Source organism: Acomys minous (assembly GCF_964271855.1).
Source record: "Acomys minous genome assembly, chromosome: 14".
Classification (NCBI taxonomy): Eukaryota; Metazoa; Chordata; class Mammalia; order Rodentia; family Muridae; genus Acomys; species Acomys minous.
The window spans coordinates 64,447,266-64,473,800 of record NC_140496.1 but is presented as its reverse complement, the minus strand read 5'-3'; the positions used below and the strand labels follow the sequence as shown (position 1 = coordinate 64,473,800).

The following is a 26,535-nucleotide window of genomic DNA, read 5'->3' as shown; positions in this document are numbered from 1 at the left end:
CCCCTCATTGTGTAAACACCTTGGGCACTTCCATGCCCCATATATGTCACCCTATGCTCACACCAATCCCTTTTCCGTAATGGCTTTTCTCACTCTATTGGCACTGGTCAGATGGCCAGCTTGAGGATTCCCCGACTGTGGGAAGCATCCCTCACCTCTGGATCCTCTGAGCACTGAGAGACTAACTGTCCCAGCCTTTGTCATATTTGCAATTTAGCATCTGTTGGTGGGATCAGTTTGCCAATGCCTGTCTCTCCAACTGGACCATAAACTCCAAGGATGCTGGAGTCCTATTTCGTCCTCCTTGGTTCCTAACATAAGGACTGAAGAGCAAAAGAGAATTTGATTTGAAAAGGGCTTTGGAAATAGCTCCACACTACCAAACGCTCTTGTAGTTCAGCCTCCTGTGTGAGCACTCAGCTTTTAATTCTTTTCCTAGCAAGCCTCTGATCTGTCTTTGCACCTGAGGAAGATGAGGCTCAGAGGAGTTAGGTGAATTTCCCAGGATCCCACAGCCACAGCTGCTTACTACCAGGCCATGTTGCATCGACTCTGTTGAGGCTGAGCAAAGGGCGGGGATGGTAAACACACCATTAAAATCATCATCTCTTTGTCTCTTTCTCTGCTCCCGTGGTCATGCCTGTAGCTGGACAAGATGCTGGACCCCCAGGTGTGGCGGGAGGCAGCCACACAGGTCTTCTTCGCCCTGGGGCTGGGCTTTGGAGGAGTCATTGCCTTCTCAAGCTACAACAAACAGGACAATAACTGCCACTTCGATGCTGCCCTGGTGTCCTTCATCAACTTCTTCACCTCGGTGTTGGCTACCCTCGTGGTGTTTGCTGTGCTGGGCTTCAAAGCCAACATCATGAATGAGAAGTGTGTGGTCGAGTAGGTGGCCCCTCTGGTCCTTTTGTTTCTCCCCACCCCACCCCCACCCCCTACCCCCGCCTGCCTCACCCAGGGGTAGCAGGTGGGCTGGGCAGGGTAAGAGGTCCCCTCCATTCCATAAGGGATGAGGTCATCATCTTCTTCAGCCCTGGCCCACAAGGACAGGCTCCTCATGGATGTCTCTGTCAGTGGTCTGTGGATGCCTTTCCTGGGATTCTGGGAGGAGCCCCTACTTCTACTTTTCTTACGTGGTCCTGTTCTCTTTGCACTGCAGGAATGCTGAGAAAATTCTAGGGTACCTCAACTCCAATGTCTTGAGCCGGGACCTCATTCCACCCCATGTCAACTTCTCACACTTGACCACCAAGGACTACTCAGAGATGTACAATGTCATCATGACTGTTAAGGAGAACCAGTTCTCAGCCCTGGGCCTGGATCCCTGCCTCCTGGAGGATGAGCTGGATAAGGTACCGGAATAGACTGCCCTTCCCGGGACAGACAGACAGGAACCCAAAGATAGGCTCAGAGGCCGGAGCTTGGGAACAGGCCTTGAAAGCCCATAGAGAGTTGTTCATTTAATAATAGGCAAAGACTCACCATGTATACAGATGGAGAAAGAGAGTGTCAGGCAAAACATCCGCCAGAGGTAAGCCCATGATTAGATGAAGGAACAAAGGAAACACTGAAATCATAGGAGCCTTTGTCAGTTTGCGTCAGCTTCCTTGTTTGCTTATATATTTATTTGCTTACTTACTTATTAAGATTTTTTTTATTTGTATGTGCATTAGTGTTTGATCTGCATGTGTGTCTATGTGAGGAACTGGAGTTACAGACAGCTAGCTGTGAGCTGCCATGTGGCTCCTAGGAATTGAACCCAGGTCCTCTGGAAGAGCAGCCGGTGCTCTTAACTGCAGGGTCCTATCTGCAGCCCAGCATCACCATTCCTCGAGCAGGCTTCCTGTGCAGAGAGCCCTGTGTATGCAATGCACTTAGAACAGCACCTATGAGGCAAGGCCAAGGCCCTTCAGTTTCCAATTCCTTTGACCCCCGTGTCAACTCTATGAGTTGAATATGTGTTTTGTTCCCAGTTTTAACCATAAGCAGCCTGTAGGCTGAGGGATGGGCTTGCTTAGCATCGCACAGCTAGTTAGCTAGCAAGCAAAAAATAAAAACTGAAAAAATTAAAATAAAATCCAGCACTCTTGCTACAGAGTCTGCATCATCCCTTGAAATTTCTGCCCTCCCCAGCTGTCCCAGCTTCCACTGTCACAGTGACAATCCCTGGGCTAGAGCATAGACCCCGCCACCTCACTGATGCTCAGGATGAAGTGGGGCTAACTTTCCTGTGTTTGTATTTGCACCCCCTGGACGCTTTCAAAATGACTGCTCTGCTACAAGTGGTAACAGGAAACAAACCCCGAGATCCCGGGAATCTTGCTGGGGCCAAGGCTCCTGTTGGGGACAGCAAACCCCTGAAAACCAGGAGCTTCCCGTAGAAGTGTCTGAGCACCATGCTGAAGGCAGCTTTGTTGGTTGGAGATGTAGGTTCGGTTGGCAGAGCGCTTGTTGGTATCCACGTAGCCATGGCTTTGATTCTGTACACTTAAAGAAAAAAAAAAGATTAACAGAAGAAAAGCACAAAGACAGCTTCCCTGGTCTGCAGGAGCTGTGCCCCTCCCTCACCTTTGATCTCTCTCCCGTGATCAATAGTAAAGCAGTCCTCGCCTTTCTGTCTTCCGTGAAACTCCACCCATTCTTACTGGCATGGGCTGATCCTCTGATGGAACTAGGTTTATAGCAGATTTCTCACCCAGGGCAGCCTGATGAGTATCTGAATGACAGCAAAAAAAAAAAAAAAAAAAAAACCTCAGCGGGACCGTGTGTTCCCTCGAGATCACAGGACGGTTATAATGTGAGCAGGCAGTGTGTGCGCAGGCGCCTGTGAGAAGGGCCTTGTTATGAAAGCAATGGCTTCCTCCTGGGGCTTTCCGTGAGAACCCCCGGTAGCTTTATAAAAATCTCAAACCAGCTTCACCTTCAACCAATGACCCTGCTGTCTCTGTGAGAGAATCTGACATGGGATGGGGTGCTTACAGTTGCTCTGTGGGAGCTGAACCCGAGTGTATTGCATTCGCCAGTTCAGAACTGGAAGTGGTCATTGTGGTTGTAACAAAGATGGCGTCTTAGAGAATGAGGGTCTTACCATGGGTTGTGTTTCTAGGTGTGACCGTTGTCACCTGGATTGCTGGGGTGGGGGTGGGGGGGGGTTCTTTGTACAACCTGTAGATCTTAGGTCTCCCGGAGAAACTCTCAGAGAATTTGGTGTTTTTGTTTGTCTTGTTTTGTTTTGTTTTAACATTTTGGTTTAGTTTGGTTGTTTTGAGACAGTCTTAATCTGTAGTCTGGGTTAGCCTGAAACTCAATGTGAAGTCCAGGCTGGCCTTGAACTCATGACAAGCCTCCTGAGAGCTGGAGTTGCAGGTGTGAGTCACTACAGCTAACTTCCGCCCGAGATTCTGGTACCCACTGACGTTTGAGATCCACTCTCTCAGGCTGAAAAGAGCTCAAGTGGCAACAGGGATCCCTATAGCCATAAGGACAGAGGGAAGGAGGCGGGGGGTGGGGGTGGGGCTTCTGGAGTAAGAGTGGCCGCCACTCTCTGCCCCACCCTCAGTCTGTGCAGGGCACAGGCCTGGCCTTCATCGCCTTCACTGAGGCCATGACACATTTCCCGGCCTCCCCCTTCTGGTCCGTCATGTTCTTCCTGATGCTCATCAACCTGGGCCTGGGCAGCATGATCGGGACCATGGCAGGAATCACCACACCGATCATCGACACCTTCAAGGTGCCCAAGGAGATGTTCACAGGTAATGCCCTGTTGCCCTGCCAGACACCAGCCCAGCATGTGCATGACAATTGGGTTCTGAGAGCCCCTCTCCCCGACTCTCACAGTTGGACCTGAGTGTGTACCGTTCAGCTAGCATCACAGTCAGGATATACCCATCTACCTATCACCTGCATCTCTGGGGAGTATGGCTAGAGTACAGTCTCTTCCTACTCTCAGATAGGAAAACAAAATCTTCCTGGGAAAGGATCCTAGGACCAGTTGGTTGAATCATCTCAATTCGAATCAGCAATTAAGTGGAGCAGTTGTCTTGAGCATGATGCTGTGCCAGGAGCAGGGAACGTGGCAGGAGGATGCACCTTCCTCGAGGCTCCTGCCTGATGGAGGGTGGGGCGAAGCTCAGAACCTCAGCTTCCAGGCCTCACCTCCTGGGCCGAGCCTGTGGGGTCATGGAGAGGGGCAGCATTGTTGTGATAGAAGGGAGCTGGGTTCCCCCAAAGTCCCCAGGGTCCCACCCACCCTGCACCTTTGCCCCCACACCGGCCTCCCCGGCTCTCTGTAGTGGGCTGCTGTGTCTTTGCATTCTTCGTGGGGCTGTTGTTCGTCCAGCGCTCCGGAAACTACTTTGTCACCATGTTTGACGACTACTCGGCCACCCTGCCACTCACCGTCATCGTCATCCTTGAGAACATCGCTGTGGCCTGGATTTATGGAACCAAGAAGTAAGGAGGTCATAGAGGAATGGAGGGGACGTGAGGGGGGTTCTTTCCAAAAAGGACTTCGGGGGGGGGGGGAGTCTTGCATACTCATGGCTGTTTGTGAAAGGGGCAGGAGAGTGTAGGCTATGGGAGCTCAAGGGTCCCTTGGCACTGGGGAAACAGGCTTATAAAGAGGGCATGAATGCTGGAGGCTGTTTGACTAGTGCAAGGCAGAACCATGCTAAGGAATCCTGGGTTCAGGTCCGATGTCAGCCTCAGTGATTAACTACGGCAGTTCCTTTGTTGCACACCAGTCCTAAGATGTCCGCTAAGCCTGTTTAGCAGGTGGTTGGGATTTGAGGGTTCCCTGTCTTCCAAGAGTTGGTAGACTTCAGCAGCCTTGTTTGTACTTTGAGTGTATGGTTTTGGGGGCTCAAGTTTAGCTTTTTTGAGGGAGAAAGGTACCTTAGCAATAAGGTAAGATCTAGTTTCATGGCCTGACCCCAAGGCAGATTTCCACTTACTGTTAGCTCTTATTTATGGTCAAGTCTGCATTCCCCCGGGGACTTCCAGGACTGACACCTTCCTATATCCTTATTATTTACAGTGTCCACTGTCCTTGTCCTCAGAGGGACCCAGGCCTTCCGCTTAACTATCCCAGCCTAACCCCAATGTCCATATGGGTTTGGAATCTAGTCTCTCTCTCACAGGAGTCATTTGCTTCCTGGGAGGGCAGAGGAGGAGGAGGGGGCAGAAAGCCTCGGAAAGGGGGCACCCAAGACAGGAATGATGACCAATGTATTATAATTCCATCGTATGTGAGGCTGAGGCAGGATTTCCATGAGTTCGAGGACAGCCTAGGCTACATAGTGAGACCCAGTCTCAAAGGGAGAGGGGAGGGAGAGAGAAAATGGGAAGGAGAGATGAAGAGAGGAAAGGAAGGGAAGGAAGGCTCCATACGCACCTCGTGAGCCGGGGCTGGGAGGACTCAGAGTCTGGGTGCCGAGGACTCCTGTGCAGTGTGCGGAAGCCCTGGTGCTTGTTTTCCCAGCATTGCTTTTAAATGGGTAGGATAAACTATGCACAGTTATATAGAAAACAAATTGTACTGAAATGTGACGGAGTGCTGTTTAGTGTGGTTTAATGTGTACTGTATATTTTTTTTTTTACTGGATTAAATCGGGAGATCTAGTTGTGGGTCTAGAAACAAATGTAATTTCAAATCAGTAATGGATATAAATGTTTCTAGGTATCTTCAAATAACTGGCATGTGATGGGAAAATGTCTGATGCAATCTATTTGGGACCAAGTCACAAGTGTTGTTAGAACTCCTGAGGTTACTTGCACTTATAATATAAGGAATTACCAGGCTCAGTTAATGTTACTGAGGTAAAGATGAGTTTTGTACACCGCTCAAACCCATAGCCTGCCTGCCTCCTGGAATTCTAAGCACAGGGTCCGGTGGGCTAGGCGGGTGCATTCCTGCTTTTCCTCCAGCAGGGGGAGGCTTGAGCCAGGCCCGTGGGAGGAAGCTATGCTTGGAGAATTCAGAGCTTTCTAGCACCTATCCACTCAGTCCTAGGCCTGCCTAATGGATCATATCTCTGGTGAGACGTGGTGTGAGGTACGCAGGGCAGAGCCTCCTGGAGAGCACGGAGCTTCACACTGTGAACACTGAAGGCAAAGCCGGCAGAGCTCAAAGGGACTGGTCAGAAGCAAGGGACTGTAGGGGCAAGGAGGGTCAGTGGCAAAGGGGCTGACTGCTGTGTCTTCTGCTGTGCCTGGCAGGTTTATGCAGGAGCTCACTGAGATGCTTGGCTTCCGGCCATACCGTTTCTATTTCTACATGTGGAAGTTTGTGTCTCCGCTGTGCATGGCTGTTCTCACCACAGCCAGCATCATCCAGCTGGGGGTATCACCCCCGGGCTATAGTGCCTGGATTAAGGAGGAGGTGAGTGGTGGCCCCCACAAACCCGAGTCACTTGCATCTTTTCAGGCCTTCGACATAACAGATGATTGGAACAGACCTTTCCAGAGCAGCTACTCTGGTCTTGCCGAGTGCCTTGTTTTCCAAATGCAGTCTCTAAGAAATGGCATGGTTCCTATGGCCATAAATGGAGAAACCGAGGCTCAGAAAAATCAGTATACTTTCTGGGTTTTCTAAGGCATAGTCTCTTTTTGTGTCTATGGGGTGGGATCACGCACCTTTTCTACAGAGGTAGAAACAGAGGCCCCCTTTAACCAAGCTGACACTCAAGTAGCACTCCCTGGGGACGCTATCTCTACTGCTACTTGGTCAGAGTGGAGGTCGGGGAGGAGGGTAGGTCATGGGCAAGGGTGGGAAAAGCTAAGTCTGTAGGCTTGGGGCCAGCACAGTCTGGTGCTCTGCAGCGCCCTTCCTGTTGTCACCCCTTAGGCTGCTGAGCGCTACTTGTACTTTCCCAATTGGGCCATGGCGCTGCTGATCATCCTCATTGCCGTGGCAACCCTGCCCATCCCTGTGGTGTTCATCCTGCGGCACTTCCACCTGCTCTCTGATGGCTCCAACACCCTCTCCGTGTCCTACAAGAAGGGCCGTATGATGAAGGACATCTCCAATCTGGAAGAGAACGATGAGACCCGCTTCATCCTCAGCAAGGTGCCCAGTGAGGCGCCCTCCCCCATGCCCACCCACCGCTCCTATCTGGGGCCTGGCAGCACGTCCCCCTTGGAGACCAGCGGCAATCCCAACGGACGCTATGGAAGTGGCTACCTCTTGGCCAGCACCCCTGAGTCAGAGCTGTGAGCACAGCTCCACCGTCCCTGCCTCCCCTCAATACCCAACCTGCCCACTTTGTCTGGGCCTGGCCTCTTCCTTCATGGTGGCCACCAGACCCAGGCCAGTCCAAGGAGAGAGGATCTGCCCTGCCTCGTTCCTCACCCGAGTCCCTACCTATGATCAGGGGGCTATTCAGTCCCTATTCCAAGCCTCCAACCCATGTACCTTTTTGAGAACTCTTGCCAAGTTGCAGCCATGTAACCACAACGATTCCAGTATGGGGGGGGGGACTTCCAGTGGGCACTTTGGGAGTCACCACTCCCCACCCCCCTTCTCCCTGTAAAACTTACCACTTGCAGTTCTTGGGTCTCGGGGAGGGTCACTTTGTGCTGCTGGTCATGGTGGTGGTGGTGGGCAGAGGCTTCAGAGCTGAGCTTGCAGGAGGTAGATGTTGGCCCAGACTCTACAAGGACAGGACTTATCCTGTCCAAGCCAGCTGGGCTGCTCCCAAGCTCAGATAGGGGTAGGGAGATGTGTGTCAAGACACGGGCTTTGATTTAGCAGGAGGTATATGAAAACTCCTCAATTTTGTCTTTTGAGAAAGGTGGAGCCCTCAGGCTTTAGCACGACGAGCCCTGGCAGTGAAAGGAATTAATCCATAGCCAGCTTATGGGACCCCTGAATGTCCCCTGCCAGGGGCACATGGGGTGGGTTCCTGGTCCTGCCTGAGAGCTCGGTGATGGAGTCTCCTTAACTAGAGTTTGTTTCTCAATGTCTTCTATCCAGCCTGGATCCAGGGGTGGTGGTCCTGGCCTCTGTCCCAGAGAGAAAGGGGGGACAGTACGAGGTGAGGTTCCCAGAGCACAATCAACAGGCTTCCAGCACAATCTCAGTGGTTTGGAGCACAAGGCGAACGCACTCTTCAGCGCCTCATCTTCCACACTCGATTTTCTCTTTAAGTGGCAGCTTCTTGCCTGGAATGGGGGTTTCTGGAGTTCAGGGGCTTGTCACCAGGAGCCCTTGTTTCTGAGGAACGACAGGTCATTTCACTGCCCCCTTTGGGCGGCTGCCACTCACTCTCCTTGTTGCACAAGCACAGCCACCGGTGTGCACGTCGTGTGTGAAGACACCTTGGATACCTTTCCCAAACTTCCCTAGCCTGCAGAGAAGTGGCCCAGCCTCTGGTCTTAGGCCCTGAGGGAAGGTGCAGCCTATGGCGGTGCCCCTGGCCTTCTTTCGAGGCGTCCCTGGGAGGAGGGGAGGGGGCTGTTTGAGAGCAGCCTGTGAAGACTCAGAAGCTGACCTGAGAACCAGAATCTCTGTGGTATCACCTCAGAGAGGTGTGTGTGTGTGTGCCTATATATGGCTGGCTGGCTGGGATGAACGGATGGATCCGTGGGAGGAGGCATATAACAGAAGACTGCCTCTATCTTTGAAAGTTATGGTAGGCAGGAACAGACCTGGGTACCTCCCAGAGGTCCCTGAGTCATTTTCGTGGCCTGACTTCCCTCAGTCCTGAGAGGGGCAGACTAGGCCTAGGTGGCCACCTTACTCCCATTGCCTACTGGTGACCTCCCACCCTAGCCTAAAAGGTTTGTCCCCTCAGCCTGCTATCTCTCTCTTTTCCTCAGTTCCTCAGCTCTCTCACTTCTACCCTTCTTGGTCCCACCTGTCCTAGTATTTAAGGTGAGAGGGAGTCCGTATGTCCTGAAGAGATGAGCTTTTGGGGCACGGCGTCCCATCATCGGCCCCCTCACCTGACCACACCTCCTACCTGGCCCCATGCCTAGTCCCGAGCAGAATTAGAAAACAGGAAAACCAGGCCCCAGCAGAGACTCCACTACCTATACTCTTCTCTATATGCTATTTCTATTGTACATTCAATCTGTACATGTGGGTGTAAATGCTGTGAAATGACAAACCCAATATTATACTGTGGCTGGTGGACTATTTTCATCCTCAGTGCTGTACAGATCTATTTTCATTGTATATTTGATATATTTTTAATTTTGTAGCGTGGCTGGGCCTGGCCCCAGCCTGCAAGCCTGCAGTGAGTAGGGGGGAGGGAAGGGGGCTGAGCTGGGGCTGTTTGCTTATTGCACTGTGGGCTCTGTAGTGTATGTTGTAGCCTTTTGCTGTAGGCCAGAACCTGTCCTGGCTGCATCCTTGCTGTGAGTTGGACATAGGACCCAGAGCTGCTGTGTGTGTGTGTGTGTGTGTGTGTGTGTGTGTGTGTGTGTGTGTGTGTGTGTGTTACATTCGTAGGTGTGAGTGCATAAGGTGCTGATCTGTGACACCTCCCAACCCAGTGTTCACCACCTTCTGAAAACCCTGTATCTTCCTCTAAGCTCTATGGGTGAGGCCTCCAGACAGGAGCTTCTAAGAAAGCACTAGGTGTGAAAAAAGGTGTGTGTTCCCTGCAGGTGACTCCTTGCCATTACACCTTTAGTGGGAAAGAGGGCCTTGGGTGAGTGGGTGGGGGGAAGCCCCCAGATTTATTTCCCAGTCAACCTTCTGTTGTTCCCACTGGGAGTCCCACCGTCTTCAGCAGACAGCATCAGGTTTCTTAGGCTAGCTAGCCCGAGGAAGGCATCTCTCTGCTCTTCTGTCCTGCCTTTGACCTTGAGAAAGTCCTGAGTACTAGGAAAGCAACAGCTGCTTCTCAGACCTCGGCTGGCTCCACCTGACCACCGAGGACTCAGCCTCAGCTTCCTTGGAGGAGCTGGAAGTGAGGGCAAGGTTTCCAAGTCTTTGCCCCGGGTCCCCACTACCACTGGTTGGTGCTGCCCTTACAGTGCCTGCCAGGAGACAAGGGGCTTGGGGGGGCTGTTTGAGTTGGGGTAGTGCAGAGGTACACCCAAGGGTTCTCTGTTCCGCCTGCCTCCCAGCTCCAGTCACCAGCTTCTTGCTCAGGGAGCCCTTAGCCCTTTTCCTGGAGACAGAATGAAGCCCGAGGCACAGTTTGGGTGAGTGGGGGAGACGTGAGGAGCAGAGGGATTGCATGAAAGGTTGGCTTCTGCCATCAAGCAATAAACCTCCAGGGGCTGCTGCTTTTTAAGTGCCAGGGAATGCCCTCCAGAGGCAGCCTGTGTGAGCCGTGAGGCCTGTGAGCCGGGCCCCACGCAGGCCTGCAGTGTTACCGGGCAGAGGCTACTCTTTTACCCTTTCTTACCGCTAGTCCTCTCCCAACCAGAGTACGCCCCACTGTGAAAAGAGAAGTGAGAGGCCAGCAGGTTGCAATACATGTGATTCTCTTGGCACCCCTGGGTCCCTCCTCTTAGGCCTGAACTGCGGGGAGCTGAAGGAGGAGGGCCCAGGGTCATTCCTCATGAGAAGTCCTGCTCTGTACAGACTTAAACACACACCAGGCAGGCAGTCGTTTCAGGTCCTGACACAGGTTCGGATCTCGGGGTCAGGATCACTCAGCCTAGGAGAAGGGATGAGGTGTTGTCACCCCAGGGCCTCCCCGCTCCATCTCCCCTATCCTGGTGTACAATAAAGTGTCTGTTCTTATCACCCTTCCTTGCCTTTTCACACTTATGGGGGTGGGGGAACTGATGGAGACTCTGGGACAAAGGTTTTAGGATGGGGTGGGGCAGTGTTTTTGCCGGTGCTGGCTGAGGAATTTGGGGATGGACAACCAGGCAGTTTCCTAGGAACTCTCCTAGGTGTTACCACTGTGTGCACTGTGCTTGCCCTCACTGTGTCTCAGGAGCTCTGTACATCTGAGGTCTTTTCTCTGAGGGAAATGCTTGGAATCTACATTTTTCTTGGTAAGGAAAATGAAGCTCCATCTAATACGAGGACACTGTTTGGTGTCCTCTCCCAGGGCTTTTCTGGGGCCATTTCTATCCTGCCTGGCTTCAGGAACATAAATATGCACATTCTGCAAGGATGGGGTACCAGAGGTCTGAGTGGGAACACAAGGAAGGCAGGGGGCTGGCTTGGCCCTTGGGGAAGTGAGCTGGCTCACAGAAAGCCATGTTCAAAGTTCTGAGAGAGTTAGCCCTCACGTCAGATAATATCTTCTGGACTCTTCCGTGGAAGGTAAAGGTGAAGTATAAGATGTGATACCCCAAGTCTTTGTTAAATAATCAGGATCTATAAAGAAGGGGGAGGAGCAGGGGGCGGAGAAAGCCCCTCTTGCTGCCTCCACTAGGAACAGAGTCTTCAGAAGAACCTCGCTCTCTCATCTCTTCCCACCCGAGTCTGGACCAGCGCTGTGTGACGTCAGTCTCCACCTTCCACTTCACTTCCCTGCCAGTTCCGAGAGCAGCCACCAGGTGGCAGGAATCCCTTTCTGTCCACATTTTAGCCCGGGAAAGCATGTCAACAGTCACTTAGTCTGTGGGTATTCACTGAAGACTACATCATGAGCGGATGGACTCCGTGTCTGCCATAGACACCCCCAAACAGGCAAATCAGCACTCATGGCCCTGAGTTTGGCCAAGGGAGGCATCTCTTTTGTGACACCAAATCCCCCTATTTATGTCTCAAACAAGGGAGTGTCCCAGTGCAGGACAAATCATTCTGCATACAGTTGTGTGCCTGTTGATCCTTCCGGTTGACATGGCAGCCATCCTTCAAGGAGGGGGAACACTGACATTAAGGTTCGCTGTAATATGGGCTTCACTGCAGTGGAGCTCTGAAGCCAGACTCCTCGCGGTCAAGTTTAAGTTCAAGCATCAGCTGGGCCTTGTCTTTCCTCAGAGACCGTAGGCAAGTTACTTATTGTCTCCGAGGCCACAGCTCCTAATTGGTGAGAGAGAGAGAGAGAAAGAGAGAGGGTAGTTTGGAGGCGATAACACACCCCGAACCAGTTATCTCTTGTGGTGTTCTGAGTCAGTCCAAAGTTTTAAAACAAGCATTGTATCACATACCTCGTGATTTTATGAATGAGGAACAGATGGGTGGGAAGTCAAGTAGTATCCAATTGGTAGATGGGCTGGACTAGAAATTGCAAGAAAGCCTTTCTCAAGCTTGTTTAAGTAACTGGTTCCTGGGTGGAAATGGCTAGGAGTGGGGTCCATCTGGGCCCTTTGGGCAGTGTGGACTTTTGCAAGTAGGGATCTTCTAGCACAGTTTATTTCCAGGGACCAGATTTTTACCTGAGGACTCGAAGTGCCCAGGGAGACCATTTCAAGAGTAGAAAAATGGAAGCTGGAAGCTGCCCATCTCTTAAGGCCTAGCTCTGGGAATATATCACTTCCACCATAGTCTATGGGTTCAGAGGCACAGAGACCTCGCCGTAGATTGGCAATGGGTACCCATACAATAAACCTCTCCTGGGGCATTGGATGGGTCTGTCATCCATCTTTGGCGTCATCGTGGAAGATTTTCCTGAAAGGATGTTAGCTTTGAAGGATAGAACTGAGGTCCGGAGCCACTCTGTTCTGATGAGAAGGTGTGCAGCTAAATTTGAGCCCTGAATGGAGGCAATAAATAGGGAAGCAGATGAGAAGGGAATGCTAAAAGATGTGGGAGACAGCTGCTCCTGCCTCAGGCTGGCCCCAGAGACAGGCAGTATGAGGTTTCAATCACGAGTCTGTCACCAGCCTGGGGCAGGTCACTTAACCCTCTGAACCTGTACGACAATAAAAATCTCTTCTTTGAGATGTTGGAAGAAATAAATGACCCCCTGAGGTTCCAGGTGGCCACAGCATAGAAGTTTTTCCATGGGGGCGGGGATGAATGTATGATGGTAAGGACCACTCTCTTATCTCTTCCAACCCTGAGTAAGTATGTTGGTCCTGCTTTGCCTGTGCAATGAACCAGCATCCTTGGACCACTGTTAAAAAGACGATCTCCGGCTAACCCTGGAAGCAGCCAAGGAAGGAGGAAAGAAAAGGTCCCTTTACAGGGAAAGCAGGCACTCCCCAGTCCTATCACTGCCCTGTTTCCTCCTTATCCACCATCAGACACAGCTCCATCCAGTCCTAGCCCCAGGCATCGGCTAAAGAATTCTATTAACTTCAGGACTGTGGCTACTTGTTTGCAGGTGAATTTTCAAAGGCATTCCCATTCTTTAATCCTTCTCCCATCGAGAAAATTCTCTGCTTCTCTTCTTGAACCTGGGCAAGTTCCCTCCTCCAACCAAGAGAAAAAGGAGGAAGTAATGCTATGTGACTTGCAAGGCTACATCAACCAGGGCAGTGCTCTAGGGATGATGGTTCTGGGGGGAGTTAGCTGCCTTGGGAGGTAGCCCAGTTACCTGAGGCTACAGTGTTAGAAGCTGTGCGTTTGCAGGCTCTCCTGTTGCCGGTTTCAGCTGAGCTCTTAGCCTGTGTCACCCACTAGCCATGTGACTGCGCCATATTTGAATGTTCAGCTCAGAGGAACTGCATAGATTTGCAGTACCAATGGATGCATAGTTGCGAGTGCATGAGTTCTTAGTACTGCTCAATTGAGACCGTCCTAAGTTCCCGGCCCATAAAATAATGAGCCAAAAGAAAATGCCTGGTAAACTTTCATATAGGGGCAATTTGTTTCACAGTAGAAATAACCAAGAAGCGAATCTGAGGGATGATCTGTCCTAATCACCTTAAAACAACCAAGGAAACAGAGGCCAGGGGTAAGAATCCTCCAACCAAGTAGAGGGGAAACTGTGGCCAAAGTCTGACCCCCTGACTTCCAATCCAGTGTACTCTCTACCACATTACAAGGACCCCAGCCTTCTTCCACTTCTAACCTTCCTCCATCAATTCTTTGCATGGAGCATAGAGCAGGTATTCGGAGTGCCTGGAGTTGTGCTAAACCCTGGAAACCTACATAAAAACCTATATAAAAGGTCAGGTGGGGTTCCTGGTCTTGTAGAAGCCATCGCAATGAGATTTGGTGCCTCCACCTCCCAATGGTGCCAGACACACTAGCTTAGGTGGGAAGGAACCTGGGAGAAGGGGAGGAGACTTAAGTTATTCAACATCATCAACAACAACAACAGCAGCAACAACAACAGCATCAGCAACAACAGCAGCATCAGCAACAACAGCATCAGCAACAACAACATATCGCCACGTAAAGCCAGGCATGGTGGCCCACGCCTTTGATCCAAGTACTCAGGGAGGCAGAAGCAGGAGGGTTGCTGTGAGTCTGAGGCCAGCCTAGTCTACCAGATTGAGTCCATGACAGCCAAGGCTGTGCAGAGAAACCCTGTCTCGAAAACCAAACAACACAAACACAAATATTACTCCATGTAGACAAAGTGCCAGCTGCAAAGCAGAGAGCCCTGGTTGGGGGGGTCTCCTCTCAGGCTTCCGGGGTGCTGGTTGGCAGGAGAATGTGTCCAGAGCTAGCCTGGGCAGAGATAGAGCTTTGTTATCCAACAAGAGCCTGGGCTTGAGTTGTCTCTCCAGACAGCTGCTCCCCTTTCTCGAGGATTCTGCTGAAGGGGATCAGACCCATTAGGATTAATTAACTGGTTTACTGGAATGAACCTGTTTTGTTGGAACTTAGCCCAGGTAGAAGGAATCTGTACTTTTCTAGATGGAGAAATGTTGAGTGCCAAGGAGTCATGCCAGCTTGGCCCTCCTCTCTCTCTCTCTCTCTCTCTCTCTCTCTCTCTCTCTCTCTCTCTCTCTCTCTCTCTGTGTGTGTGTGTGTGTGTGTACACTCCCCAGCCCCAGCTGCCTCCCACAGCCCAGCAGCCTTGAGTAAGAAGGCTTCTAGTGGTCCCTTCAGCTGGCTCTGGCTCTGTGATTCTCATAAACACAGTCCTACATGTGGAGACCACATGGCCCTCCATGTTTTCTCTGTTCTTGGTCCAAACCCAGCCTAAGGTTCACTGCTGCTGCATAGGCCTGAAGTCCCTCAATGGGAATGTGCCAATGAGGTCCCAGCCCTATGACTCTAAGCCACTGTTTCTGAAGCCCCAAGTTCTAGCCCAGTCCCAGCCCCAGCTTGTGATCTGCACCTTTCTGGTCTCTTTCTCTTAAGGCATCTGGAGTTCCTTGAGATTTTTTTAAAGGAACCCAACCCTGTCTGTAGCCCTGGTCAGAACCAGTGTAGCTGACCTCCATGTTGCTTGTGGTGGTACTCTGTGTCATTGTCTTAGGTATATTCTTTTTAGAACCTTCCTGGGACAGCTGTCACATTCAGTTTGGAGCCTGAGAGTCTGGGGATGAGAGCAGAAAAAAATAAAGTGAGCTGTTGAGCAAACAGGTTCCCAATCTTCTCTTGCCCACCTTAGTCATCCTGCACAGAATGAAAGGCCTACCACATGTGCCTGGTGATGAAGTCTGATAACGCAATTCAATTTGCTGGGCTGAGAGGGAGCAGGGCATGCTGGGAAAGGATGCTGGCTCCTTGGCCTGGATCTGAAGAAGGAGGGGTTGGTTCCTGGCAGGACCTGGAATGCTAAGAGATGTGAGTACCAGAGGATATAGCTTTGCCCTGATAGCCACAGGCCAGCTCCTTGGCCTGGAGCCCCTTAGTAAAAAGGGTCCCAAAGAAAGAGCGGAGAAGTGATTAAGATGGCTCCTGTCACTTCAAAGAGGGAGCTCACATACATAGCCCCAATGGGGAGAGACTTTCATTTTAGCCTTTCAGTTTCCCTCTGGCCTCAGCAGAGATGGGAGGAAGGGGATTTTTAAGAGCCCTACAAAGGGGACAGGAGCTCAAGAGCCTGCATCAGCATCACTCTAGATTTAAGCTTTGCCTTCTGTCCTTATTCTTTGGCTACCTACTGTATCCGATTCCACAGTGTGAACTGGCTCTAGATACTCTTGCCTATAGGCAAGGGGGGAAACAGCGACCCCAGGTAGGAAAGGCAAAGAAAAGATAAAGATGTGGACAAGCTTGGGGGAAATAAACCTTTCCCACAGGACCTGGGGGCAGGCTTGTTTACGCTTGTAACTATCAGGGTCTTGGGGAACGGAGTACACAGAGAGAGCAGGCATTGTTCTGGGAATGTTAGGCTGGACCTAAGGCCTGAGGTCTTGAAGTCATCAGGAAACCCTGGACCAGCTGTCATTAGTAAGCACAGCCTGTTTACTACACACCTCACAGCCTGGAGCTGAGGGAGAGAGGTCCTTAGCTAGGTTGTCCTAGCACCACTAGGGGGCAGCACCCACCTACTCACGGCAGGGCAGGGGGGCCCACCTTTTCCAGGACCATAGATTTTGGAAGAGATAAACATTACCTCACTCACAAAGCTGAGGGCAGTAAACCTCAGAAAGGCCCACAAAGCAGGTTAGTCCAGCTTTAGAATAAGCTGTCAATAGGAGCTAGCCAGGAGCCCTCCTCTTAGAATACCTTTACCGAGTAATGTTTTCCCTGAGCTCTTCTTGGGACCCCCCCACCCCACCCCCATAGTTACAGACCAGCTTTCTCATCTACCTCCCATTTTCTGTGGCCTTGTTTGTTTGGTTTTTTTTCCTGGCAAGGTTCCCGCTCCACAGTCCTCAGATACTTGTTACCGTTCCACCAGTACTGCAGAATGCACAAACTGGACAGATGTTTCCTGGGGCTAGAGAGGGGCTGTGTTATTTACAGATGTGTTCAGTGTCTGGAACAGCTTCTGGAAGGTAGTGGGTTGAATAAACAAACAAACAAACAAACAAACAACCCTCCCCCCAAAAAACCCTCTTGGGACACTCGGATGGATGTGTTTCCTCCCTCTCTCACACTAGCTCTGTCCACTTGTCTGTTTTCTTAGGCTGAAGAATGGAAGGTGAATAGACAGTCCCAGGGGTTTGTCAGGACATAGTCCTGAAAGGACTTTAAAGCCATCACTATAGTCAGTTCTTTAATGTCCTCTTGGTAGGTCTTCCTTCCTCACTCCAGTCCTGGTTGGCCCTGCATCAGAAGGTCCAGCCATGCTGCGTTTTCTTTTTGCTGCACCTGAACTCTGGAATGCAGACATCATGTCTAAGGGACCGCACAGGTAGAATGCTGACAAATGAGTGTTTCTGACTACAGTCACGACAGCAGATTGGCCCTCCCCTGGATGTTACCGCAGATCATCAAACAGTATAATTTGTGTGGTTAAAAAAACAAAACAAAACAAACCCTCATTAATGATAAAACCTTTGCTTATATAAGTCTTTCTCATTTGTGTTGGATTTTTAACCTTTCTCAGAAGAACAGGAAAACGTAGGGTGGTGGATTGGTTGTTGTTGTTGTTGTTGTTGTTTTTCCCAGTATGGATGGGTGCTGCCTAATCCAGAAGTCAGATGGTACTCAAGCAGTACAAGGTATGATGTGTCAATCACCTTGCGCCTCTGTTTAAAACTCCTCTTTATATCACCCAGAGTGCCTGAAGCAGAGAGAGGTAGAGGAGATGAGGGAGAATATTAAGGATGTAGGTGTGGTTCTGGCCTTCAAAAAAAAAAAGCTAAAAATTAATGAATTGAGAAATTGCTTCTGGGACATGGCCAGTCAAGTCTAATGCTTCATGTTTTGGATAGGACAGCCTCTCAGTTACTTAGCAAATGGGTCTTCAGAGGCGAGCACTGTGGGTATTATCAAGATTAAAAAATAAATAAAGAAATAAATAATAAAAAATAAAAAACAACGCAGCCTAGAGGAACCCAGAGTCAGGAAGAGACGACAAGGAAAACCCAAAGCGCAAGGAATGGAACAGTAAGAGGACCGTACGATGGCGCGAGGCAGAGTGTGGCACTTTCCCTTCACGGCCACAGGGAACCAGGCTTTCAACCTGATGATCTTCGGGCCCACAGGGCCACACTCATTTCACCACGGAGAGCAGCAAGTTTACGACTTCCCTCCACTTAGATCAGAAGAAAACACTTCTCTGGCCAAGGCCATGCTGTCCTAGCTCCAAGGTGGAGGCTGTGGTGACTGTGGCAGAGATTATAAACATCAAGACCTAGAACATCCAAGACACAGGATGGGCATGGTGGTCAGGCCGTTTCTGGAGGTCAGACCATTTCTGGAGGAGAAGACAGCCTCTTCTTTGATGTACATACAGTCTTGCTGCTCTGTTCCACTCTGGCTTCCAGTCAGGCACAATGAAACAGTGAAATTGCAACAATAAGACCGGCTTAGCTGCAAAGGAGACACAGGTTAGGTTCTGCGTGAAGAGGTACAGAGGCAGAAAAAGAGAGAGGTTAGAGGTCAGGGGTCGAGAGCGTTGAGGTGTCACCAAGGGCTGCAGTGGGTGGAGCCGAGGACTAAGGAGAGGCGGGGAGTGGGGCCGTGAGGGGATGACAGCGGAGGCGCGCAGGGGCTGCGCGCGACGCTGGGCACTGGCTGAGAGCGGGTTACGCGCCTCCGCCCGGGCTGGGATGCGCCGAGGAAGGCTGAGCTCCGCCGCCTGAGCTCCGCAACGCCCCAGCTCGGCTCTGCGCCGCGCCGCGCCCACCCCGCCCTGCCGAGGGCGCGCCCGGGTCAGGCGGGGCCGCGAGGAAAAGGCGCCACTTTGAGCGCCGCTACCTCTGCCATAGCGGGAGGGGGACGCTGAGCCCTCGGAGCCCCATTCCTCTGGCGCCTAGGCGCTCCCTTTCCCTAGACCACCTGCGCCCGCCCCTAGCAGCGAGCCAAGGCCGGCGCCCCGCCCGGAGATGGGCAGACGCGTAGATGGCGCGGCTCCCGGCGCCGCCAGATCGCAGGAACCCGGCGCCGGGGCGCTGCGCTGAGGCTCCCTCTTGGCGCGGCCCCGGAAGCCTGCAGGTGTCCTTGGCCGTTCGGCCGCCGCCCGGGACACTCCTTCTCCAGCACCGGGTGCCAGTCTCTTCAGAGCAGCCCCGCCCTCCAGGCTCTGCGCCGCGCAGGACGCCCCGTCTGAGCCCCCCCTCGTCCCGGCGCGGCCCCCGCAGCGCTGCACCCAGCCCGGCGCAGCTCCTGACTTCGGACGCAGGACCGGGGCTCGCTGCTGCGGGCGCGCTTGTTTTCCTGCTGCCGCCTTGTCCTGCGCAGCCCCCACCTGCTGGTCCGTTTCGCTCGACTCAGCCCCTCCCGCCATCGACTGTCGCGCTGGATTTATGAATGGGGGGAAGAGGCCACATGCTGCCACCGCCGCCTCGAGTTGACCGCACACTGCCCGACCCCGCAGAGCTCTGGCTACCGTAAGAGCATCCGCCTGGCCCCGGTAGGCGCTCCGAGGACTTGTTGCTGTTACACTGCTGCCTTGGCCGCTGCCGCCCGGAGAAAACCAACAGCCTTCAAGCTCGCCGCCGTCTTGGAGCCAAAGGGTGGCCCGTGTGAGTGTGAGCGCGCGCGTCGCGGACCCTCGCAGTGCTCTGGACTGTGCGCTTCTCTGTCTTTCTGGGGTTGGGGGGCGTGTCCCCGGCCCGGAGCATCTTTGTGCTTGCCCCCACCTCCTGGGACTCGGGACCCCTGCCTTGAGTCCTCGACCCTGGTCTCCACCGCCTGCCTCCCTAGGTTCTGCCTGCCTAAATCCCAACCACCTGTGCACCAGAGAAACCCAACTCCTCCTGCTCCGCGCCCCGGGGGGGAGGGGGGAGGTAGGGGCAGAGCCACGCCGCAGAAGGGGCCGCTACCGCCTCCTGCCTCCTCCTCCTCCACCTCCTCCTCGTCGTCTCCTCCCCCTCCCCGTTCTGACGCTGCCTCCTTGGGAAGGGTGTTTGGAGGGCAGCGGCCGCCCCAAGCCGGAGCCCCGCAGCGCTTCTTATGATCAGCTCGGTGTGTGTCTCCTCCTACCGCGGGCGCAAGTCGGGGAACAAGCCTCCGTCCAAAACATGTCTGAAGGAGGAGATGGCCAAGGGCGAGGCGTCGGAGAAGATCATCATCAACGTGGGCGGCACGCGACATGAGACCTACCGCAGCACCCTGCGCACCCTACCGGGCACCCGCCTTGCCTGGCTGGCGGATCCCGACGGCGGGGGTCGGCCGGAGTCGGATGGCGGCGGTGCAGGCAGCAGCGGCAGTAGCGGCGGCGGCGGGGGTTGTGAGTTCTTCTTTGATCGGCACCCGGGTGTTTTTGCCTACGTGCTCAACTACTACCGTACCGGCAAGCTGCACTGCCCCGCCGACGTCTGTGGGCCCCTCTTCGAGGAAGAGCTCACCTTCTGGGGTATCGATGAAACTGATGTGGAACCCTGCTGCTGGATGACCTACCGGCAGCACCGCGATGCTGAGGAGGCACTGGACATCTTCGAGAGCCCGGACGGGGGCGGGGGTGGCGCAGGGCCCAACGACGAGGCTGGCGACGACGAGCGAGAGTTGGCCTTGCAACGCCTGGGGCCCCATGAGGGAGGCGCTGGCCCTGGTGCTGGGTCTGGAGGCTGCCGTGGCTGGCAGCCCCGAATGTGGGCGCTCTTCGAGGATCCCTACTCATCCCGGGCGGCCAGGGTGAGTGGTAGAACTAGGATCTCCCCATCTTGGTGTCAGTCCAAGGGTGTCTTGGTGCTGGTGTTGGTGGGTCAGATGGGGAGAGGGTGGGGGGGGGGTAGGGTGGAAGGTGACTGACATACCTGGCAGACTGCAATTGCCTGCCTCCTAACTCTCTGCTGGGCCCTTGGGAGTAACCCACCACCACCACCACCACCTTCTCTCCGACATCCTCCATCAGTCGGACCTAATCACATCTGCCTGCTCTGCCACATGCTCCCTCAGTGAGTGGCATGCCTTCAACCCGGCATCTCTCACTCCTTTTTGGTCAGCCCGGTTGCTCTCCACAGGACTACAATCATGGAGAGCTTAAATTTGGCCTTTCGCAGCGGTGAGGCAGGATCAAAAGAAGGAAATCGTGGGTTGTGCTGGACACTTTACCTGTTTCCGTCTTGCCAGCGGCTCTGTATGCAGGCAGCTATGCATTTAAAGGGGGGGGGGTCGCAGTTTCTAGAATGCCTATTTCATAAGAGGCAGAGCTCCCCAGAACCCAGGCCTCCTTTCCTGGCTGAAGACTTTTCTTTCAGGGAACAGGCCATGTCCCAGGCCTTTCTGTACTTCTGTCATAGCCTGGGCTCTGCTGAGATGGAGTGGGAAACTAACAGGAAACGCCTACTGTTGCTAGGCTCTTCAGGATCCCAGGGCAGTGGCTAGCCACAAGCTTCCTGGTGGCGATACCAGATTTGTCACTGCTCTTTTCTTTCTGCTGCAGCACAAAGTTGCTTCCCAGAAAGCCCTGGTTCCGGTTACACTGGAAATGGATGTATGGGGAATAGGGGAAACAGGTTGATTTAGACCAGACCTAGTGCCTGTCCTGAAGGTAGGAAAGGGCGCTCGAAAGATATGTATGTACCCACTCACTCCATCATCCTGGGGCAGCTAAAACCCCGAGGAAGGCTTTGAACTTTAAAAAATAGAACAGCATGAAGAGCTGGTTTCTGCTCTTACGGCCTTAGCTTAAAACCTGGCTGCGATCCGTCTAGGAGACAGAGGGAGAAAAGAAGGAAAGAAAAGAAAAGCAATGTGATTTGCTGTGTCTGAGGTATGTTCTTTTTTGGAAGCTGAAGCTGGACTGATTGGTTCCTTTGGCATTCCAAGTTGTCACGTTAATGAGTCTCAGAGCCTTCCTCTCCACCTCCCTTCAGCACCCCATGGGCTGCTCCTCACCCTAGTCATGGGAGAAAAAGTTCCATTTCTAACCCAGGGGACAGCGCGGGGTTGAAGAATGCAGCTGAAGAGACAGGTTAGGCTGGTATAAATACCAGGCCAAGGTAGTGCATCTCCTGTCTGGAAGAGAAAGGAGGCGGAGGTTTTAGCAAGAGGTCACATGCGGGGCTGGGACTTGAGGTAGCCGCTCTGTGTCTGATTTCCAGACCCCTGTCTACCCCAGCTGCGTTATGGTCCTGAACCCAGCTAAGGAGATGGCAGCACAGTGACACCCTGGTCAGCACACCTCTGCTGTGACTTCATTAGCCTCTGTTTAGTTTTTCTCCCGTCTGGAATCACGGGAGGCGCTGCTATCAAATAGAGGGCTATCTCTCCCATTTAGCAGGGAAGGACCCAGGATTCAGACTCATTAACTGGCTTGCCAAAGCCACCCTTAGTTTCCGGCCTTCAGACCCATAGCGCTGGTATCATGGCCCTGTGGATCTCTGGCTGGTATGTGTAACCAAAAGACTTGCCCACAGCTGAGGAACACAGGAGAACAGGCAGAGATCAATTCTGAAGAATTGGACACACAAGTGGAATATACAATTTTATAAAAATAAAATAAAAATAACTCTTCTTTGAGTATCCTGTTCCAGGACTTTGCTATGAACATAGTTCATCTACCTCTGTTCTTCCTAATGAAAGTAGAACAATTAAAACAGATTGAGGCTGGGAGCAAGTAAACCACTGGCCTGGGATCACAGTGCTGGTGCAGGGCTTTGAATCAAAGCTATGGCTCCTACGTGCCTAAGCCTTCGCTCCTGTAACTGCCATGTGCTTTCCCCCACTGAAAGGGGCTGTTTGCAGGATGGCGAAGTGGCTAGTTTCTTGTTCCAGCCTACTTGGAGTCCTGAGGCTCTTTACTTCTGTGAATAGACATGAACCAATGGGACTCAGAAGTCCAAGGGACCATCAGAAGGAACACTTGCCCTGTGGCTCCTAAAGACCTGAGGACCCAGTGTTGTAGAGAGTTCTGAAGCTGCGTGTGTTTTCTCCACTGACCCCAAGTTGGCCAGCCTGTTCCCCACAGGAGATTTGTAGTGTTGCATACCATCCAATCAGATGCAGGTTCCCCGGAAGGAATTTGCAACATTTGGGGTTGGTAGCCCCAAGATGTCACCTAGGAGGGCACACAAGGGCAGAGGAGAAGTGTTCTGGGCCTTGAGGCAGTCTTTTCACATACAACGGTCCAGTCATTTGACTAGCATATTGTGACAGGAGCAAAACAGACACAAACGGAAAGTGAACTGAGCTAATTAGGAGAGCCTGTTGCCTAGCTACTGGCCTGGCCATCAGCTGGTCCAGTCAGGAAGGCTCCTAGGCAGGATGATCACCCCTGCTGCCTTCACTGTAGTCAAGCAGCACTGCTGCTGTGACTTGAGCTGAGGGCAGCCTGGTCCTGTCCTCTGCCTTTCATGGACACTGCCCTGGAGCAGAGCAAAGGTTCCCCTAGATCTTTTATAACCCAGGAGGGGCCAGGAGGGGCTTGGGCAGCACCTGATTCTATAGAATTCTGCCTTGCCCCTTCTTGAGAGTAGACTAGAGAGATACCTAATGGGCTACCTTGTTTCCTTGCTCTCTGTTCTTTACACATCCTAGGCAGAACTGGATTCAACTCAGCTAATAGCTGGATAAAGAAAGGGCTATAGCCCTTCTCTTTTGGCTAAGGTTCATGGGTGGGTCTTTTTATTTTCCCTACCATGTTTCCCTTCGGAATACAAGTTGGGTAATCACAGGGTCTCCATTGCCTCAGGAGCGCAGCTGGAGATCAATGTCCTTCTTTCCCGGGCATCTGCTGTCTGGTAAGAGCTTGACCTGGCCTTTCCTCTGCTGCCTCCTCTGGCTCAGGAGAGGCAGGAATCATTCACCTCAGTGAACACATGAGAACACCGTGACACAGAGATACCTGTCTGGACAGCAGGGCCAGTAGCCCTAGGATCCAAACCCAGGTGTGTCATGACTCTGCACCTGCTGCTACGCCTGCCTCCATAGCTCCAGCCCAGAACCTTCCGGAAGTCTTGGGGTGCCTCTGTTCAACTCCTATCCCTGTCTTTACTTCTTATCAATTCTAAAGATGCGTGGGTCTGACCCTTCTCTCTCACTTTTCCGCCAGGTGACTTTGATAAGGAAAAGAGAGAGGATGGGGGGAGGGGGAGGGGGGACAGACTTGGTTACAAATTAATACTAAGTTTGTAGGCAGAGGGACAAAACTCACCCCTCTCTAAAGGTCTGACATGGCTGGTAGTCACAGTAGTCAAGACAGGCTTGAGAGTGAGGGCCAGCACTTGCTGATGCTGTGCCCTCTGAGCTAGGGCAGTAGGATAGGGTGAACATGAAATATGAGCCCAGCAGGGTAGTGCCAGCCCACCCTGGGCAGCCAAAGGCTGCAGACTCCGTGGTGCTGATCCCACCTCAGGCAGCCTCCAGATTTCTCCTAGTGTTGCTTCTCTTTTCTCACTCTGAACAGATCAACATTTGCCTCAGAGCATCCTGTCTCTGGGTGATGAGTTGTTTCTGTTTGTCACCATTTTCGTAGGAATGTGGAGTGGGGGAGGGGAGTGAAATTAAACTCGAGCTATTTTGGAGATCTAAGGAAAGAGCAGAGTTAGGTGGCTGGGCCTTGGGATGAGCTAGCTCCTTGATCCTTCACCTCCACTGTGGACATTGTTAGCTTAAGTACTGACTGAGTACCAGCCACTCACCACACCCTGGGTATAGCCAACTTACCATGATTGGCCCCGCCCCCAGCTGGATTTTTCCCTTCTGGCCATGAAGTGGTCACCTAGCCCTTAGCAAGGAGTCCCGTCAGGATGTAGGTTTGGCCCACTGTAGAGAGCTGTCAAGGTGCTGGGTCCTTGGTATCTGGAGGTCCTCCCAGGCATGCCTTTGTCACCTCTAGCCTCAGTCATGTGGCTAATGATGGAGTTTTCTGACAGCTTGTCAGTCCTGGCTCTACTCTTTTAGAAGACAGTTACGGAGCATGTAGTACATGGCATTTGCATGCTTGGTTCTAGAAACGTAAAGAAGAGCACGGTGATCTGAGGAGATCTAGGGCAGGTAGAATAGATGACGGTAGGAGAGATATGGGTGGCAAGAAATGGCAACAGCACTATGTGGTGCATTGTGATGGGTGCTGTGGTGGCTGTGAAAGATAAAGTCTAATAGGCGAGGAGGAAGGAGGAGTCCCACCTCTAAATGGGGCGGGGTTCTGGGGGGAAGTAGAAAGTTGAGCTGAATGGGCCTTGTAGGACAACGACTTATCTGTTCCGTGGATAATGATTAAAGGGAGGGCATACCATAAAAGCACATGATACCCAACTATGCGGAGTCGGGGATGGGATTGTCTGTCCAGGGAAGAAAGGTCTATATGAGACCTTGACCTAGGGGCTCTTGGACAGTGGCTTGGGCTGGATCAGATCCCATCTGGCTGAGGGCTCACAGATTCTGGGCAGGCCAGTGAAAACCTTTTCGGCAAGGGTGAACGTGGGTGAAGGTCAGTTCCAGTTGCTGGCCTATAGCCAGGTTTGATAGAAAGAAAGGAGGAGTGGCCCTCGGCTTGGATAGGACCTCCTGTATGTCTCACTAAGGGCCAGGAGCGGCTCAGCGCCGCCTTCCTGGCAGGCCCTGTTCCTTCCTTTCTTTTAAGCCCAGGGCACCCCACTCCCTATCCAGAACTGCCTGGGTAAGAAGATCTGGCTTTGCCAGGAGGCTCAGCCCCTCACCCGATCTCCACAGATCTTCCTCTGCAAGCGTCTTTGGCTGTATTCTCAAATTTCCCTTCTCCTACACGTCTTCCTTAATATAGGTTTTGGGCAGGAGCTTCCTTATGTTTATCTGTCCATCTGTCTCCCTGGCCCTCCTTCCTTGGACTCTCCAGTCCCAGCGGTTGTATTCGGTTCCCATTGACTAGAGTCTGTCACCTCTCCCCTCACCCAGCCTGTGCCAGAGTCTAGACACTCCCAGGCTCTCTGCTAGGCTTCACAGGTTATCATTTCTTTTAGTTCTCAAACCAACTGTACTAGGCAGCTTCTTCTTTCATCCCCTGCTAGACTGCAGCCTTGGGGGCCTTTGCACCGTTGGTTCCTGCTGCCTCAGGAACTCGACTTTTCCTTTCGGTTTTCACTTTGTCACTGTGACCTGACCTGACCATCCAGTTTGAATTAGCTCTCCCATCCCTGCCTCCTTTTCCGTTATTCTATGCGATGCTCATACCGTTTGGATTATATGCTATGTCAGTTGTCTGTTTAATGGGCAGCAGTTTCTTTCCACGGAGATGGAAGATCCAAAAGTTAAGAGTGTTAGTCTGTATTTCCTCTGATGTTCCCAGCATGGTGGCACACAGTAGGTGTTCAGGTTCCACGTTATAAAAGGTTCCAAGGTTAATTGGGGCTGAGGAATTCACAGAGGTTTCATATGCACTTGGTCATGGAGCCTTATTTGAACCCAGAAGTGTGACCTTTAATTTGTTCAAAGACGTTGGATTTATAGGAAAGGCTGGTAATTTGGCTGATAGGTGCAATCCTTGGGCCTTTAGAGATGGGCAGATCCCTAATGGCCGTAGTGGTCAGCATGTGTGCAAGGCAGTCTCGGGGGAACAGGGAGCTGGTAGGAGAGTGCTGTCCTGACAGTCAGGAGCATCCTATCCAAGGTGTTAAGGCCCAACCGCCTCCTGTGGCAGGCAGAACCAGTTCATACCAGCCTTCTTCTGCTTGGGTGGCTCTGACTTCCATTAGCATCCACGGCCTGTGTCCTCATGCCAAGGAGAGGGGAGACAGCTTCAGGCATTGAAACCAGGACAAATCACTTCTAGCCCTCAAGTTTCTTTGTCT

General features: G+C 52.4%; 2 protein-coding genes across 8 annotated transcripts in view; both read left to right on the top strand.

Annotated features, from left to right (window-relative positions):
- Positions 1-10,705, top strand: part of SLC6A17 (solute carrier family 6 member 17) — a 46,442-nt gene extending 35,737 nt beyond the window's left edge. For all 3 annotated transcript variants that reach the window (XM_084756196.1, XM_084756198.1, XM_084756197.1), the window contains exons 7-12: positions 647-888; positions 1,163-1,355; positions 3,563-3,755; positions 4,296-4,455; positions 6,220-6,382; positions 6,848-10,705. In XM_084756196.1, coding sequence (XP_084612322.1) covers positions 647-888; positions 1,163-1,355; positions 3,563-3,755; positions 4,296-4,455; positions 6,220-6,382; positions 6,848-7,216 — 1,320 coding nt within the window. In that variant the 3' untranslated portion in view covers positions 7,217-10,705. The remainder of the gene's footprint in view (positions 1-646; positions 889-1,162; positions 1,356-3,562; positions 3,756-4,295; positions 4,456-6,219; positions 6,383-6,847) is intronic.
- A 7,874-nt stretch (positions 10,706-18,579) lies between these two features.
- The window catches only part of KCNC4 (potassium voltage-gated channel subfamily C member 4), a 53,459-nt gene continuing 45,503 nt past the window's right edge, over positions 18,580-26,535 (top strand). For all 5 annotated transcript variants that reach the window (XM_084756200.1, XM_084756203.1, XM_084756201.1 and 2 more), the window contains exon 1: positions 18,580-20,458. In XM_084756200.1, the coding sequence (XP_084612326.1) occupies positions 19,778-20,458 (681 nt within the window). In that variant the 5' untranslated portion in view covers positions 18,580-19,777. The remainder of the gene's footprint in view (positions 20,459-26,535) is intronic.